At 42.1% G+C, this 17,910-nt stretch overlaps 1 protein-coding gene across 1 annotated transcript; it reads right to left on the bottom strand.

Annotated features, from left to right (window-relative positions):
* Nucleotides 1-936: 936 nt before the first annotated feature.
* On the bottom strand, nt 937-16,545 carry LOC104834728 (lamin-L(III)-like). Its single transcript, XM_010572290.1, has 11 exons — nt 16,178-16,545; nt 11,495-11,651; nt 10,391-10,516; nt 9,295-9,465; nt 7,841-7,966; nt 7,497-7,717; nt 6,574-6,799; nt 5,555-5,662; nt 4,513-4,629; nt 4,306-4,413; nt 937-1,137 (listed from the first exon to the last, which is right to left on the bottom strand). Exons 1-11 carry the CDS (start codon nt 16,543-16,545, stop codon nt 937-939), a joined length of 1,929 nt encoding a protein of 642 aa, XP_010570592.1.
* Nucleotides 16,546-17,910: the final 1,365 nt, after the last annotated feature.

The raw sequence follows: 17,910 nt of genomic DNA on the forward strand, positions 1-17,910 counted from the left end.
TTCCCTTGTGCTACAAAAAGGTTTCATTTGAAATAGTGATAATTCCTCTTAAGTTCATAGCAGTTTAGCTTTATATTTATCACTCAGTTCTTCAAATACACAGGGCAGCATACTATTTCTGAAGGTTTCTTCAATCTGCAGGGAATCTTCCCTAAACTCACTTATTTTATTACTTCAAAGTCTTTTGAGCTACTCTAAGATCAATGAACAAAGAACTTCTTTATTATTTAATCTGCAAATATTAAAGTACAAGACTGCTTTTATATACATGAAAAAATATCTTTAATAGTTAAAAAAGTTTAAGAAATCAAGATAGCAAGGTTGTAGCAGCAGCTATTTCTATGTGGGCCATAAGGTACAACAGGAATTCAGATCTGTTAAAACGCAAGTATTAAACCAGCATCTACTCTTCACATGTCAAAACTAGACTTTTTAAATAACTTGAGAGTTTAAGCTAGTATAAGGAAAGCCTCACCTTAACAACTGCATCCTAAGACAGAACAGGTCTTAAATTCAGAACTGAATACTTTGGCAAGGTAAGAGGCAGCATTTGGAGAAATCTGCATTCTCAGCTGCTCCCCTTCCCTCATACTCTTAAAGAAGAGTGTACTTTATGTGGCTCATCAAGGCCCTTTACCATAGAGACAGCAGGTAAGCACTTTAGTAAAAAGAGGTTAAAAATAACTGAATGCAGTGGCCCCAAAGGCCAACTGCCTAGTTTGAGGGTTATAGGTCACGCTTTACATGGACTACAGAGCTATTCAAGTTACAGTAAATTACATACTGGCCAATACAGTATTCCCCCAACTGTTCCATTAGACATACACAAAGCAGTACTGCAGACTGCACAGAGATTTAGGACACAAGGATTCCAAGAGCAGATGTTTTTGATGCACCTTTTACTACAGTTGGTGCTTTCTAGTTCTGATTTTTGTTTCAGCATGTTTTTCTAGCCCTAGAAAGCTGGCTTGTTGGGACCACAGTACTAATATTGCTAGTTACAGTACCTTCTCTGTTGGAATGAGATGCTTTTTCACATTTACGAGATACATCTGTCCAAGTTAAGGCTGACACAGCTATGCTGTGATATAGTGTATCTAGGAATATACAGTACTGAAACTGGTGGATTTCCAGGTGCTAGAATACAGAAACAGTACATTTAATAAGAGACAAGAACATTTTTACAACTTGCTTTTAATTTTAAAATGTCTCTCTCTAGCAAGTGATCTAGACCAGTTTCAGATATTACAGCATCAGGATCTGAGCAGGAAACATTTCAGACACTCAGCACTCTTCAAGATAGTGTTTTACTTCCGCCAAGTTCAGACTTGCTCAAGGTGCAAGCTAGGGTGTGATCTGGCCCATGTAGTTTCCCCACTCAGGCTTGAAACAGAAATTACCTTTGGAGAAACCATATTGGAATATTGAGAAAGCTGAGGCAGCCTCATGCTCATTGTCAAGTATTTAGCATCCTTCTAGGGCATATGTTTAGAAGCTCTGTAAACTGTGTACTCTCCTCTGTTTCAGCAGGTCATGGAAACCAGATCCTTGTGTTAAAGTAAAAATAACTTCACATGGAGCTTATATTCTACTGCTCTTTCTATCAGTGAATCCAAGGACAGGGTCCAGTATCAGAAGGTAGGAAATTTCATCATGTTATGGGCAGTGTTTCTTACAAAGAGGTCAAATAGGAGATATGAATTCCAAGTTTCAGATATTGCAGAAGATACCAAAACACATATAGTCTATGTCACCTGGTATTGAGAAGTTTTTTCAGATTATCGTCTCTTTGTCCACATTACATGATATAACAGCTAGGATCCTCATTTTGCTGCAGAAATAAAACATGAAGACATTAGGCTAATCAGCATGTGTACAAACTTAGCATTTATTGCTGGTTACCTATTCAAACCTCAGGTAGGCATATGGGGGTTTTAGTGTTTTTGTAGATTTAGTTACATATTAATAAAGCAAAGCAGGTTTTCAGGGGAGGCAGTACCTTAACTATACTAGATGGTTTGAGGGTGGGGGGAAAAAAGAACACAGGCTTTTAAGAATTTGAGTCCATGCAATACATGAGCCTATGCCTTTCTTAATGAAAAGCTATCAGGCTATCAGTACCTCTGTTCTGAAATATCAAAACTTCACTGGCATGCAGATTCATGCTACCCTGGTTAGGATGGTAAAAGCAGAAGCAAAATCCACGGAAACCCTGCCTTCCCTTAAAGCACAGCATGCTTTCTTTACATCATTTTACTGCATGCAAGAAGTTAACTGTGTTTCACTAAGCTGCCATTATTTCAGTACTACCAATGCAGCAGAAGCATATAGATACTACTGACAAGAGTTTGATAGAAATTCAGCAGACAGGAATGACATTAATGTTTGAGTGGGAGTATTAGAATTGATTCTTACCATAAATGGCACACAACTGTATTGTAAAGTTGCTGATAAAACAGATTAGAGGTGTAAGGAAAAAAGTTAATTCCGCTTTCCATCACTGATTGCTAAACAAGCCATATTTTAGTCAATTCAAATAAAGAGCCTTAAAGAAAACCCACACCTTGAGGAGAGGCCCTACTCTGAACATGAAGAGAAGCTTGTATCAGTAAGTGTCTTCATCAGCCTAAAGCTCCACTGGTGTTACTTCAACCATTTTGGTGTATGCTGTGCATTAAGAGTCCAAAGGCCAGAATAGCATTATAGAACCATTCTCAATAGCCTATTTAACAGGGTCTCACTCAGCCTTCTTCAGTGAGAGACTGAAAATATTACAAGAACATGCATGTAAGTCAGGAGACTTTGATAAACATCCTTTAAGCCAGATGGTATTATAGTAATAGATATTTACCCAGATATTCTTGTTTGAAAGCAGGAACAAGGAGAAGAACCAAGCAGCAGGCAGTAACTGCCTGTTCCTAGGTACATTTTCTTAAGACAGTACCAACGTACTTTTAAGTTTTCAGACAGGTATATTATGAAAATATCTAGGAAATGGTGGTGGCTTTAAGACCTGGTGCAGTAAGAAGCAAGTCCTCCTTGTAACCTGTGTAGGATCAGTTTTAGGAAGAGCTGTGGTAGCTCAACATGCTGTTTCAGCAGGAGGGAGAGAATGAATTTTTAGCTAGGCATCCCCTTGCACTTAGGGCCTTGGAGTTTGTACTAACAAAGGGGACTTGGTGCTATTTCAAGTCAAGAAACAAACCAACTCCAGAGTCAAGTACAGTCTGTAATTGTTCAGTTATGACCATTTTAAAGCCCTTGTATTAGTTCTGGTTTAGACTACTTCAGCAATTAAAGATACCTGACTACTAGTATATCAAAGTACACTAGAAGCATCCAATGTGCAGCAGTTCAGACTTGTAATATTGTCAGTCAAAAGCCATTTGGAGGGGCTAGAGTGTCTTTCACAGGGCATTACAATGTGCAAGTTGTGAGTAATGCAAAGGGTTATAAGTATATTGAACACAAAACATTCTATTTAACTACATTAATTCCATTAGCATGACCTGCATCTGTGCTGAAGTTTCACTTGGAAAGTACTGAAGGTAGTATTTGTAACTGAAGCACAGCTAAGATACTATTTTTGCACAGCAAAATAAGAAAAAGTAGTTCCTGGAATAAGCTGTAACAGAAGTGCTTCAAACTCATGCCTCAATTTAAGAGGAACTTACACAATCAATACACCAAGAACTTTGATTTCAGCCTCTTAAAACTTTTTGAATGGAAATATTATATTTCTTCAGTGTGAATTTAAGTCAGGGACACTGTTTGGAGTGTCAGGTAAGTCACTTCATCCCACAGAAATAAGATATTTGTAGTAAGTGTTTGCATTCTGTTCTTGGGTTAACAGCTTTTAAGTTTATTCGTAGTCACATGTTTAGATGGAACAGACATTAAAGCCAGTATTTTTCTGTGTGTCAGTAATAAGAGACCAAACAATTAATGCTACTATTTGATCATGTTCAAGCAGAGAATAAGCAAAACATCAGTCCACTTCTGATGCAAAGCCATGCAAGCTATATCCTACGTGGGACAATAGGCTGCAGCAGTATTAATGAAGCAAGTTTTACTATGAGATGACAAGCATGATTCTCACCATCTCACCTGCTTAAGGATGCTCACAGGAACCACTATCATGAAACCAAACAACATTTCTTTTTTCTTCTTCTTTTGGTCTGACATCAAGAAAAATGTTAGGAGTTGTAGGATACAGATAGTACTTGGGAAAGTATTTTCATACAGTAATGAAAAGAAATTGAACGAGACTGTTGATAGCATGTATTTAAACTTCAGGCAGCTTACCCGAGATGGAAACTCTATTTCACTTCCAGTTATTTCTTCATAATCATCATCTTGCTCACTGCTTTCTTCTGCTCTGGGTACATGCATTATCTTCCTCTCTGCAAGTTCCTAAAATACAATTGACTTGCCACCAAGAACCCTCAAGAATTAAGCACATCAAACAAGTTTAGTATTAGGAGAGTAAAAACTATTTACTATCTCACTTACCTCACCATCATCTGTGATGAGTGTAACACCAATACTATCCCCAGTTCCCCAAGACATCTGAGACTTCCAGACCAGATCACTAGGACCTGGGCTTACGCCAGCAGCTGCACCCCAGATCTGCAACAGATTCAGAGTGAGCTTCTGAAGAATCTTATTTATAGTTAGATTAGGATTTAGTCTAACATATGTAACTATTAAGTACTCCAATACAAAAGATGTCCAGTAACACAAACTGGACTACTGTGATCCCTGGCAGATTAGTTCTTCCAGGACTACCAACAACAGTGGTAATGGTTTTTTGGGGGGGGGAGGTTTGGGGTTTTTTTGGTTTTGGGTTTTTTTTTGTTTGTTTGTTTTGGTTTTTTTTAAACAGAAGACTGTAAAGCAGTATAGAAAAGGCTGTTAACAGCTTCTGCCTGATGTAGAGGTAGCCTTGCTTGGACATGCATACCATTTGATTTACAGAGCCAAGCCAGAGTTACAGACATATTCCTATCAGCAGTTTGTGTATACAAGATAGCCCCTAGCTTGGGGTCACTCACAGATCTCTTGAGCAAGCTCATGCAGTCTGGAAGTACAGACTGTAGAGTTAGGCTTTGATCACTATCTAAATGTACTTGGAGTATGATTTTAGAGTTAAAATCTAGCTTAGTACCATAAATGGTGAGCTCAGCATTGCTGAACTGTAGTGGAGTAAAGCTTTTAGCAACAGTATAAGTCTTTGCACAACTTTTATCAAATCACAGGAGTATGGGGAACCCTAAGAATAAATTAGAATATATTGATTCTGTTCACAATAACAGCATGTCCCAATCTGGGATGATCCAAGTTCAGTCCAAGATCTAGCTTTAAAGAAAATTTAATTGGCATTTAAGATCAAGTCACTGCAAGGATTTTTCCCATCTCCCTCTCCACATAAAATAAGGATTTCAGTGTTTTAGGGACTTGCAGTGTCAATTTAGTTTTCCTTATTACATGAATCTCTATTGCCATCTAACATAAGAACAGACCTCCGAGTAAGTTTTACAAAACCACTACATACTGTAACTACTTGGCCTGCCTGAAGAGTGAACAGTGAAGGAAATTTATATGTTACATCTGACACACTTCCGAGATGTCGTCTTAACACCCATCCATGTAGTGGCTGATCCTGTGGGACAAGAAATTTCTCTTAGCATTATAGACCAATACCACATCATACAAGTGCAAGGTTCTTTCAGACTCAAGGGTCAGTTTTAGTCCCACTCCTGTAGCATACAAGAATCTGATCAATTTTGAGGAAGCCTTCAAGTTTCCATTAAAGCCTCCCTATGATTTCTCCCTGTTCTTCCTTAGAATTAATCTTAGTCCCACAAGTTTAGGCACACCTATTCTTGCCTTCTGTTCAAGGGGGATCATGATGCTCTTTACCAGAGAGATTCTGATAAATGAAGTTTGTCATGCCCATCTACCAACTTGGGCCATATATACAACACATACATAGAAGCCTGTGAAGGTTTAAGGCATCTCAGGCTGAAGTGGCTAAGCTACCAGCCACAAGTTTTGAAGCTCTGAGAATTAATTCAAATAATTCTGGATTTGCAGACTAAACTAGTCAAAGAATTATGTAGCTGGTCAGATAAACCCTCTGTATAGATTAGATACTGTCAGCTGTTTTAAGAATTTAAGTAATAAGAAGCTGTCATTAACCAATTTACTAAGTACCTTATTTAGTTAATCGAGGATAAGTAGTACTTCTGATGGTGCTAGCCTGAACCTGATGAGAAACAACTGAAGGTGTTAGATTTCTGCATCATAGAACCCAGTGCACCTCCCCTCAAAAGCACCTCCCAGACAGCCCCATGAAAAAAAACACCTGCAGTACCCCCCCCCCCCAAAAAAAAAGTCTCTAGTCTTCTCTTCACAGCAGCCAGGTTAGCTGAGAAGTCCCCACTTTGCATTTTTTTGGCAGTACTCTTCCCTCATCTCTTCATTCTTCCCTGTTGTCATCTCTGACTAAGCTACAAGTTGGTTCACAAGCAGTCATACTTTGCAAGGGAGGCCATGCAGACTTGAATGTACCTCATCAGAGTTGTTTTTAAGCCTGACAAATTTCCCAGCTGCATCAATTTCTTCAATAGATACATTTCCAGAAGATGAAGCATGATGAACAGTCTTAAATCCAGCACTATGGCCTCTCTCTTTAGCTTCTTTCATTTTCCTTTTCTTCCCATGTAGGAACCGTCGCCCTTGACTTGTTGCTTGAGTTGCAGTGCTGTGTGAAGATGGACTGGGTGACAGCTTTAGCCTAGAAGGGAGTCATATAACATTCACTTGACTATCTGATGTGCTTATTTCTTCTCACTCCTATCCTCCCACTATAGCCAAGCCTAAGAGCTTCTTATATTCAAGCTTTCCATGAAGTCTTGAATATAAGATTTTATTTTTACTGGCAAGAATAGCTAAGTAGCTTGTTATGTTTGGAAGACAGCCCCAGCCCTAGAGTTCAGAGGAAGCTTATGTCAGGAAAAGAAGATTCCCAACTGCAATAAGTATTCCTTTAAAGTCTCTACAGAGGCAATCTTTAGTGGAAGTAGTTTAAGTCTTTGACCCTTCTTAGCATGTATTGAGAGTTCATGTTGTTCTCACCAGGCAGTATCTGGATAGTTGGGAGTTGATACAATTTCCCAGTTTCATTCATGAAATTTGAGGACTCTGATATGTCTCTAGGATGTAGCATAAAGCTTTGAAAAAGTTGAGGGATATCTAACGGACCTTTGAACTTCTATCAGTTGTGTTTATCAAGTTACTTGATCTTACTACATCATATGGTGGATGTAGGATATAAATACTATCTACAGAAGATTTTGCTTCAGGAACTATTATGGCACTAATGACATAGCATTTATTTCTTGCCTCCTCCACATTCTGAAGAATATATGGTTAGTTAGTGTAGGGATCTTTGATGAAGCAAGTTCTCATATGAAGATTTTGTCATAGCCTACCTCTGTTCCTCTCCCTCCAGCATCTTTCTGTAGCTACTTATTTCCAGATCTAGAGCCAGTTTCACATCTAAGAGATGCTCATATTCTTCCAACTGTGCTTGTGTCTGCTGCTGGGCTTGTTCTATTTCTTTCTCTTTTTCAGCCATATGCCTTCGATAGAGATCACGATCATAATCCAGCATCTCCTGTAGCTCTTTTATTCTGTTCTCCAAAGCAACATTCTAAAATTAAGATGATGGAAAAATCAATTAAACCATAACTGAAGATTAGAGAGGAGAGGCCAATATTTTGAATTGGGTATCTAAATTAAAATAATTCTAAGGATATACAAATAAAGATAGTACCTGGCTTTGATATTGATTAACTTGAGACGTCAAAGTATCAACTCTCAGCTTTGTTTCCATCAGTTCCTCCCGAGCAGCATTGGCAAAGTCACTATTTCTTGCTGCAGATAGCTGGGCATTCTCCATCTATGGATAAGTCACTGTTAGTAGTGAGTTGCTTGTGACCATGTATTTTAAATAAGGATGGAAACCCAAGTGATTTCCAGCTGTTACATCTGGAAATAGTTATGTTTCACTTAAGTGTGCAGATACCAATAAAGTCCAGGTCAGAAAGTTTTTCATTGCTTTTCAGGAAGGTTTACACAAGTTTGACATTCATGTCAGAAAAAAGTCAGCAATAATCAGGTAGTGAAAACTGCTGGATTAGGATATTTCAGGTACAGATGCATGAAGACTTTGTATAGATATTAAGTAAATTCATTCTCCAGAAGAACAATGGAGAATGTTTAGAAGCTGTTTGTCAAAGGATGGGCCTACAGGATATTATGTGTTTATCAAACTATTGCTCTTCCCCCAAAGTTTATTACTAAACAGTTCCTGCATCACTATAAGCAGCACAAAGCTATTTCTAGAGCAATTCAATCTTGAGCTGTTCCAAGAAAGGATAGAGTAGAGCTATGCTCCTACAAGAGGCACTCACACAATTTCCAGCAAAAACCTGGACAGAAGCATCCAAAGGAATTCACTGAGTTGGCATATAATTTGGAGTATAGAGAAAACCAGAACCACCAGGAAGAAATGAACACATGTGCTTGTTGACAGTGCAGAATCACATGATCTGGTACTTCTGAGTATTAAAGAAGGCTTAAGATACTAATACTGTACACTGCAACCAACCCAGAAACCCCTGGGATGTTACCTATCAAGAGTATAAGCCTAAGTATTACTTTTTCCTGCATATGTGGCTGATGCTGGGAAAGAGGTGACAGACCAGTTCTGGAGGACACAGTCAAGCTCCTTCCATAGCCACCCTCTCCCCCTTATCCAGTACTAGCAACTGGGAAGGGACATTTACACTCATACCTTTAAAAGTGCTCTTGTAGAACTGTAAGAATACCTTATTTCATGCATTTTATTAAAACTATAATCAGCAGGTCCAGTTTTATTCAATACTGAAATTGCTTAATAAAAATAGCGCACCTTGGTCCTGAACGTGTCAGACAAGCTCTCAGATTTGTCAGAAGTCTGAATTATGATCAACTATTACATTAGCCATTCCTACACACTCCCCAAAGGGACAGTATTTGTGCTTGAACCAGTTTTGTTTGGGACCAAGTGTTTGTAGAAGTTCTATTGTCAAATTTGACACTGCTTTGAAATTCTGTAACAACTTACGCCAAGAAGCTCTACACTGAATGCAAGGGCTCTATCAGCCAGCTATTTATGCTAGTGTCACTTTAACCATATCAAGGTGCAGCTTAAGCTTTGTTTTATTGGCATTTTTACAGACTCACTTTTGCACTGAATGTTCGCTCCAGCTCCTCTTTGTATCCTTTAATTTGTTCTTCCTGTTGTTTTCTGAGCCCCTGCAGAGCATCTAAGAGCTTACTCTCAAATTCTCTCCGACGGCCAGATTCTATTTCTGCTATCCTGCTCTCGTGGACTCTTTTTGCCTCCTTGAGCTCCTAGGAGAAGAAATTTCTCAGAGAATAAGCAAGCCAATACAGTTTGATTTGAGACTGGACTTAACTGTACCAGCTTAACAAGTAATTCAGTATTGAAGCAGATTTATCATTGAGTGCACAGTAATTCATCTTCATTCAGATCTTAGATATTCATCCATTAGGTCAGGTACTTCCACCTTGCTAGTTGCACTGGGTTGTTTTGCTACCTCACTGCCAACACTGCTTAAACTAATAAATGCGGTAGTTTGTCTAATTCTTTGAACTAGAATGATTTCCCTGCTTCTCTTTACTTAGAACACATGCATATACACTTCAGTTTCTTTAAGCACTGTTACTGTTACTTCACCTATTCTTGTTTTATTCAAAAAGTAATAGCAGTTGGTTAGAGAAATTTGAATTCTCTATTGCTTAAATCACACACTTTGAGAATCCTTCCAGCCAGAAGGAAGTTGGTTTACATTCACATGTTTTTTAGTTCTATGTACTGCCTTCTTGCACAAAGGTTACCAGACACCTTTGATAAGTGTTAAGGAAGTAGGGAACATAAGTTGCTTGTTAAAGGAGATTTAACATCTTCGATTATTTTAGGCTTCTAGCAAACATCTGGAATCGTTTAACTTTAACTGTAATATATGCACTTTCAGTTACACAAAGTAGTATATTGGGATTGTAGTTACCTTCAGAAGTGCAGCATGAGAAAATTATGTCATATTCCAGATACCTGTTGGTACTATGCCAGTTAACATGAGGTTGTGTACTTTTTTGAAGACTTCCTAGTTCGGTGGATTTTATTGGCTGGTGGACTGTCATAGGTTGACTCAGCTAGTTACCTTTTTAAGGATAAAGCACATCTTAACATTGCTTTTAAGTGCATCCAGGGATCACAGACACCTAAAGAAATCCTTGTTAATAAGCTAAAACTTACATCTTCGTGAAGACGCTTCTGGAATGTCATTTGTTCCTGCAAAGTTTTCATATGATTTTCCAGGTCCACCCTCCTCAACATTTCACTGTGGAGATGCTTTTTGGTATCTTCCAGTGACAGCTTCAACTAGAAAAGACAGACATCAGGGTAATCAAAATTAAGAGGTTATTTTTCCAAACTAAGACAGTCAACTTATTACAGGTCATGCAACTTCATTCCTACAGCAATCAAAACACACTGCTTAAGTGAAGAACTTAAGTAGAGTAACCAACTTATTTCAGTGGGATCCAGCATATTAGCAACAGAAAGAATCCTATTTAATTGTTATGTAGACCAGACTTCCCACAAGGCAGACATAGAGCAGCCCTTAATCCCACCAGCTCAGTTTGACAACTCAGAGTAGATTTCCAATGAATCAGTTGTACCATCCATACACATTCCTCCCCTTCATAACACTGAATATTCCAAACTTCCCCCTAACTTCCAGTATTATTTGTTTGATGTTTAACAAGTGAAATCCTTCAAATACAGCCTATGTTGAAAAACTATTGTACATCTCCAGTGTTGGCGTGTGTTGCTTTAATAATACAAGTTGTTTTGGTTTTGTTTTTTTTTTAAGTTTTCATCCTAAAGATTTGAAGTTAGCTTATTCAGTGATCACGCTAAAGCACAAAGATAGAAAAGCTGCGCTCTTCGAATCTTAGTAGCGCAAGAGCCTACAAAAAAAGTAGTTAGAATTTTACTTATTCTACCTAGATTTAAGCATAGTGAAGCAGGGGTCATCAAATGCTCCCTTTGCTGACATGTTAGAGAATGCTATAGGGGCTATAGCAGTACAACACGTTTCAACTTGCTTTGTCCGTAGAACAAGAAACATTACATACTGTGGTCATAGAAGAGAATTAAAGGTACCTACAAGAGTTGCAGGTTTTAACAGACCAACTATCAGTAGCATTTGCTTTCAACAAGATTGCAGAAATCTTTTTGTCCACCTGTCATTGCCATTGTCTTTCCCTGCTTTTAAATCTCAGTAACTAGTTGGGGAAAAACAAGCAAAAGCTTCAGGAACAAAAGCAAAGTTTAAATTCCAGAAACAAGTCTTACTGTGACTACTTGATCCTTTAATTCATGAAGGCCAACTCCCAGACTTCGGTTCTCAGTCAAAGCTCTTGCTAAGTCAGCTTCCTTTGCGTTCAGCTGAGCATCAAGGTCTCTGATACGAGCCTGTGCCAGGTTTAAATCAGCTTCCTTTTTTGAATTCCTACAAGTGAAAGTTTTACAGTCATAAGTTGCAGCTGGTGAGGGAGAAAGTTTGTTTTTAATGTGTTTATCTTCACAGGGGTCTGTGGCAGAACTGAAACAGAAGAGAGGTTAGTTAACACTTGTGGGAAGAGCACCGGGTAGGCTGTAAAACAAACCAGACGGGCCCCCCAGACAAGCATCATTTGTTTAACCAGAAAGACTTCTGACCCAGTTTCCAGCTTGTTTTGTGCAAATCCTGCACAGAAGCCAGCTATTTTCCATGCCATTACCAACCAGAGAGGGAAGGGATGGCACAGGCCACCGTCTCCACAGGGAAGGACTAGTCACACTCAAAGCCAAAGCTCACCAGTCCACAGTGACCCGCCGCCACTGAACAAGCTGCTCACACGGACACCTCCTTTCAGCAGCAGAGGCCACCGCCGGCTCCCTGGCAAAGTGCCTACTGGCCATTAAAACACACCACGCCACCGCTGTGGCCCCCAGGGCTCTGAGCCCTGCACCCCCCTCCCCAGCGGGGAGCAGCCATGGAGGCCGCCACCGGCGCCCCAGGGGGCGGCCCTGCAGCACCTGGAGGCAGGCAGGCTGGGTGCCAGCAGCTGGAGGCCTGCCTGCCTGAGGCAGGGTGGCAGGTGGTGCTGGTCACGCATGGGGGCAAAACACCCCCCCTCTGCAGGCAGAGGCAAAGCACAGTTCTGGCTACCAGGTGGTGTCATCCCTCTTCCTCTGCAAACCCACCCCCCCACGATGTTCCTGCCCACAGCACAGGAGGAGTTTCATCCCCAGGAGGCCGCCGGCCCAGGTATTGTCATCAGCCCATCCCCAGCTGGGGCTTTGCCCCCTACAGCCCCTCAGCTCCTGCCACAGGGCAGCGAGCCCCTGCAGCAACCACCCTTCCCTCCCAGCACCCTTGCAGGGGACTCTTCCCCCTCAGGAAGGGTCACAGAGTCTTCCCTCCTTCACACCGTGGTGGAGTTACAGGGTGAGAGAAGCTTTGCCCTCAGAAGACGGCCATTTCCTTGCACAAATACCCAGGTACAGGGCCCTCGGGTACCACCTGTGTGGCCAACAGAGTTGCTTAAATTGTCAGTTTTACTTGGCACCACAGTGGAGAAGTGCTGGCCTCACAGTGAATTCCTGTCAGAGAAAGGGGTGATCGTTTCCCAGACTGCTCTAACTCCTAAAATCCTTGCAGTTGCTCAACAGCTATTCAGAGTCTGACTTCCTGCTCAAAACTCAGATCTGAGATGGCAAAGAGTAAAGTGTTCAGTTTATTTTAGCAAAATCTGTTCTGCCAAGTGGCCAAGTTGAGATAATTCATACAATGAGTTTTCCAGTTGATAACTGAACAGACCAGTTGGAGAGAGCCCAAAGTCATTCTGCAGGAGTGATCAGCTCTAGAAAGCCTGGAGTGCAAGGAAAGATTGGAAAAAAATAATGGTTGTTTAGTCTAGAGAAGAGAAAAGTGACAGGAGACATAACAGTCTTTACCTACATGAAAGACTGCTGCATAGAGGAAGGGAATCTGTTTTCCATGTCTGTTGTGGAAAAGATAGGAAGTTGCAGGCTTAAATTGCAGGGAGGAGTATTTGGGTTAGATGTTGGGGAGAGGAAACTAACAGTAGTTCAACACTGAAGCACATTGCCTGGGGGGATATTCTGGAATCTGCATCATCTGGAATTTTAAAAAAGGGTTATGCAAACATCTGCTGGAAGGCATGCAGGTATGGTTGATTCCAACACAGGCCTGGGGCATGTGGCTACATCAGGTTCTTGCTCAAGGTCTTTTCTAGCCCTGCTATTCAGAGACATTTGTTGATTGTGTCCTCATATTTCATGATCATGACACAAACCCAAATGTTTTGCTAGCAGAGGTTATTTCTTCTTTACTCAGACTCTAGGAAAAAAGTAGCTTTACTGGGGTAACAACGAAAAACAGGATAATGTGTTGTAGGTTTTTTTAGCATTTACAGGTTTCTTTCTTTTCTAGGTATTAATTAGCCACCTTCCTTTTGGTATCTCTGCTACCACTACCACTTATTATGAGTATTAGTTGTGATGTTAACAAGTACATCAGTAACACCACTTAACAATAACATTGACTGTTTCATCCTACAATAATGTAAATTTCATGCTGCAATCAAAGCATGTGCAAGACTGAAATTCCATCAGTATCGGTGTTTTAAGAGTCCACTTTCCTGATGCAGGCCTCTGACAGCCAGGTTCAGGTTTCCTATATTCCTTCCTTACAAACATTATTTTCAGAGAACCCTGAAGCGAGTCTTTTCATCCTTAAGAACAGCAATTAAACAAGCCTGGCTTTGACAAGATCATTTACTACCCTTTTAAACCAAGTCTTATGTTCAGAACACCACATTATTATGCAGCAAGCAGTGACAGTTACAGTACTCTACAACATTCTATATACCAACTATTCCAGAACTAAACACAGCTTATTGACTATCAATTGCAAGCAATAACTTTGAGGCACTGCCAGTCACATTCCTTGTAATTCAGGGTTTCATATATGCTTGACCTGGAGAATTTAAATATTTTTACCAAAAGAGTTCAGGTATGTTTGAAACAGACTCATTTGTCAGGACAAGAGGACATTAACAGCACTTGCAGAATTCATTCTTACAGCTTCAGCTTGCTACACCACATATGTCAGGTTCAGTAACAAAATGCACATCTATACTCACTGGTGCAGAAAGAAACTGGTCTTGTCTTTCTCTGCTGTGCTACTGTAGTTGCTTTGACCTTCCTCAGGCTCTGAATTCAACCAACTGATATGCTTATCCACAACTTCTCCTCCGCAAACATCTTTGGCCTACTTCCAATTACCACTGTGAATAGTATGAAAAAAGCTGAAATGCAAGCACACCTCACTGTTGCTGAAGCTTTAAGTCTCTTTACCAGCGATTAGTAAGAGCCAATGGTTAATGCTGTTGGGAAATTATCTGGTAACATTCCATCCTATAAGAGTTCCAGGTTATTTAAAGGGTATACATATAAAGGGCACGATACCCTCAAAGTAGTTTGTTCCAAGTCATCTGAGACATTTGCAGTTAGGCAGCCCAGATACAAAACACTCATTAATATTAGTACTTCAGTCTAGTCCTTTCAGAAAGCAGCATGTACTACGTATTATTTCCCATGGGCTGTAAAGTTAACCACTTCTAAGACCTAGTTACTTGAAAGAAAAAAAAAAAATCAGTCCAGAGGATTGCATACCTGCCAAGCCTAAAGCTTTATAAACAAAGCCACAAGAGTTATACAAACACAAAGAGCAGCAGAAAAGTTTTAGAACTGGCATTACCCCTCTCCTTACTGTCCACTCAAGTGGCTGGTTAGATTTACGAAACAGATCTATGAGCCAAAACCCAGCATGAATGAGACAAGCCCAAGAACTTCCAAGCAGCTGAAAACAGAAGCTTAGAGTAAAAACATATTTTATTCCCAAGCAGAACAGCTACTTAAGTCCTACTGAGCCTGTGAGGGGGCAGTATTTGCTCCATACAAGTGTTAAAAGAAAAAGCTGGTGCCTAAAGTTGCTATGATGCAAGTTTATAACAAGATATTGGGGCCCTGTGGACACGCAAATTGTTTTAAGTCTGTAATTGATTTAGCAGTACAGTGGCACATTAAAGCGACGAGCAATGCTAGCACTCTGTATGTATCCATGAAGGAAGATTGTTGGCATTCAACACTTCTTCTCACCTTCAGGAGTATTTAATTGCACTTACATTGGGCAACCCCTTTGTTCCAGGCTTGGCAAGACTAGACAACAAGATGATTCCATGCTCAGGATACACAGCTTGCAAGAAAGTCAAACCTGAAACAGCAAGCAGTTCATCCCAGTAGCATGTAAATCAAGACCTAAAAGCCACTAGGACAATTTCTGTGCAGTACCAGCCTGGACCAGGCAAGCTACAGTGCTTACAGGCCTACCTTCTCTGTGTATTCCCCTCAAGGCAATGTCCAAGCTAAAAAGCCCCCAAAAGATGCAAGCTGACTCCACACAGAAACTCCTCCCCCTACCCCCGTAACTTTCTAGATGCTTTGCCAGCATGGCAGCTTCTTGAGTGTTTATATACACAGGTGTAGAGCCAAACCCAGGCAGCTACACGTTCTCGCAATACTGTCCCCATAAGGCTACCCAACACCCCAAATTCTGGAGGAGCCCCATGCCCATCACAGGGAGGTGCTGGAGCGGCCCAGCAGCACTACAGCAGGAGGCACTCCCAGCGGAGTCCCTGCAGCGCATCTTCAGGACGGACATGAGGGTTTCTCCTAACCGAAGGCCCTCCAACCCCACAGGGCCCTGCCTTTGGGGCGTCACCGCTGCCGTGACCCAGCCACCCTGCAGCACCGAGCACTCCCGCCCCAACACGCAGCTGCCGGCGAGCAGCAGCCCCTTCCCCTCACCCTGCAACAGCCCCGAGGCGGAGGCAGCCGCAGGGGGAGTCCCAGCGGGGAGGCCCGCTCGGGGCCAGGCAGGCGGGGCGGGAGGGCCGGCGCACCGACCTGCTGTGCAGCTGCCGGTGCTCCTCGCCGATATTGCCGAGCTCCACCTGCAGCTTGGCCCGCTCCATGGCGATGTTGTCCAGCGCCCGGCGGGCGTCGGCCAGCTCCGCCTCGTAGCAGAGCCGCAGGCTGTCCAGCTCCCGGTGGCTACCCGCCTCCTGCTCGGCCAGCCGCTGCTGCAGCGCCGACTTGTCGGTCTCCAGCGCCCGCGCCCGCTCGATGTAGGCGGCCAGGCGGTCGTTGAGCTCCCGCAGCTCCTCCTTCTCCTGCAGCCGGCTCAGCCGCATCGGGCTTAGCGGCGAGTCGGCGGAGGAGCGGCTGAGGGAGCGGCTCCCGCCCGCCGGCGTGGAGGTGAAAACCGTGTCCATGGCAGCCTCCGGTCCGGGTCCGGGCCCAGGCCCCGCCGCCGCTACCGGGACCGCCCCCCGCAAGGCGCCCGGCGCTCGCCGCCGCCCGCGTATAAATAGCCGCCAGCTGCCGCCGCGGCCTTGCCGGCGAGGGTGGGCAGCTTAAAGGGCTAGGGCTGCTCCCCCGGCAGCTCCGCGTAGAAAAGATACTTTCTTCTTTGGCTTTATTTTTTTGACATGTGCCTTGCCGCGCTTCGTGGGCGGCCCGGTGGTCCTGCCCGGAGAGGGCGGGGAAGGAGCTGTCAGGAGAAGCCTACTGCGGCCCGGCGTTTTTACAAACCCGTGCGGGGGGTCGGGGTGGCGAAAAAAATCCCAGATTTAGGAAGATGCGTGACAGCTGCAGTGATGCGAACACTCCAGCCTGCTGCCATGCCAGTACTCCGCCTGTTCTGTCTGGCTCTTTTTGCAATTTGTTCACCTGATGAAAATAAGCTAGTGTCTGCTCTTTATTTTTGTTTTGTTGGTAGTTTGTGGGCGGTTTTAGCTTTTGGGTTAGGCTGGGGTGGCTGTCAGCCCTCCCAGTGCTACAGTGTTTCGGTTGAAAGCTGATGTTGCCTGAGCAGAAGGAAGAACGGAAAGGGAACCTGCATCAAAACAAATGTGTGAAGCAGTCTGCAAAGCCTTACGCTAATTACATTTTGTAATAAATAATTGTTCAATAAGTAAGTTGCTTTAGCCCTACTTTAGTAGCGATGCGTACTGGGATAGTTGTCAGTTTTCTCCAGTAGCTAATTAATTTACCCTTTTCTTTTTCACTTACATTTTGGAGAGCAGATGCTGTACAGATCTCATTCCATATGAGCATAAAAATCTCTGAACATCAATAGAACTGTTAATTATGGTGTTTGTTGCAGCAGTTACCAGAATCTTCACTTAAGAGCTTAGCTTAGGTCTATGTTATTTCCTACCCAGAAAAATAGCCTTGACATGCTCTTAGAGTTCTTTAAATGTAAAGATAGTTTTCATGAAGGTTGTAGGCATAAATTCAAGCTTCACTTTATAGATCAGGAGGCAGGTAACATAGGAGAACAACATAGTTGGCCCCAAGATTGTAGCTGGAGATTTTAGAATTGGGTTATGTATGCCCCTGGATACAAAGTTACAAAGTAGATGAGGACATAGAAGGAGATACGGGTGCTCATCAAGTGGATGGTTTTTTTTTTCTTCTGAACTTCTTTACACAGTTGTATAAAAAACAAAATACAATTTCAAAACTCTAAAACTACATGCAGCATGGTAATGACATATGGCCAGACTGAGCTCCTCTGGTTCTAGTTCTAGAAACAGCACCAGGAAATTCTTTTCTGCAGAGCAGTTCCAGTTTCT

This window comes from Haliaeetus leucocephalus, unplaced genomic scaffold, assembly GCF_000737465.1.
Source record: "Haliaeetus leucocephalus isolate CR32 unplaced genomic scaffold, Haliaeetus_leucocephalus-4.0 Scaffold339, whole genome shotgun sequence".
Lineage (NCBI taxonomy): Eukaryota > Metazoa > Chordata > Aves > Accipitriformes > Accipitridae > Haliaeetus > Haliaeetus leucocephalus.

Coding starts and splice junctions, on each gene's coding strand:
- LOC104834728 (XM_010572290.1), bottom strand. CDS start 16,545: ATGGACACGGTTTTCACCTCCACGCCGGCGGGCGGGAGCCGCTCCCTC. Junction 10,517..11,494: donor TAAAGGATCAAGTAGTCACA/GTAAGACTTGTT, acceptor TGTCTTTTCTAG/TTGAAGCTGTCACTGGAAGA. Junction 4,630..5,554: donor AGGCAGGCCAAGTAGTTACA/GTATGTAGTGGT, acceptor AATCTGTTGCAG/ATCTGGGGTGCAGCTGCTGG.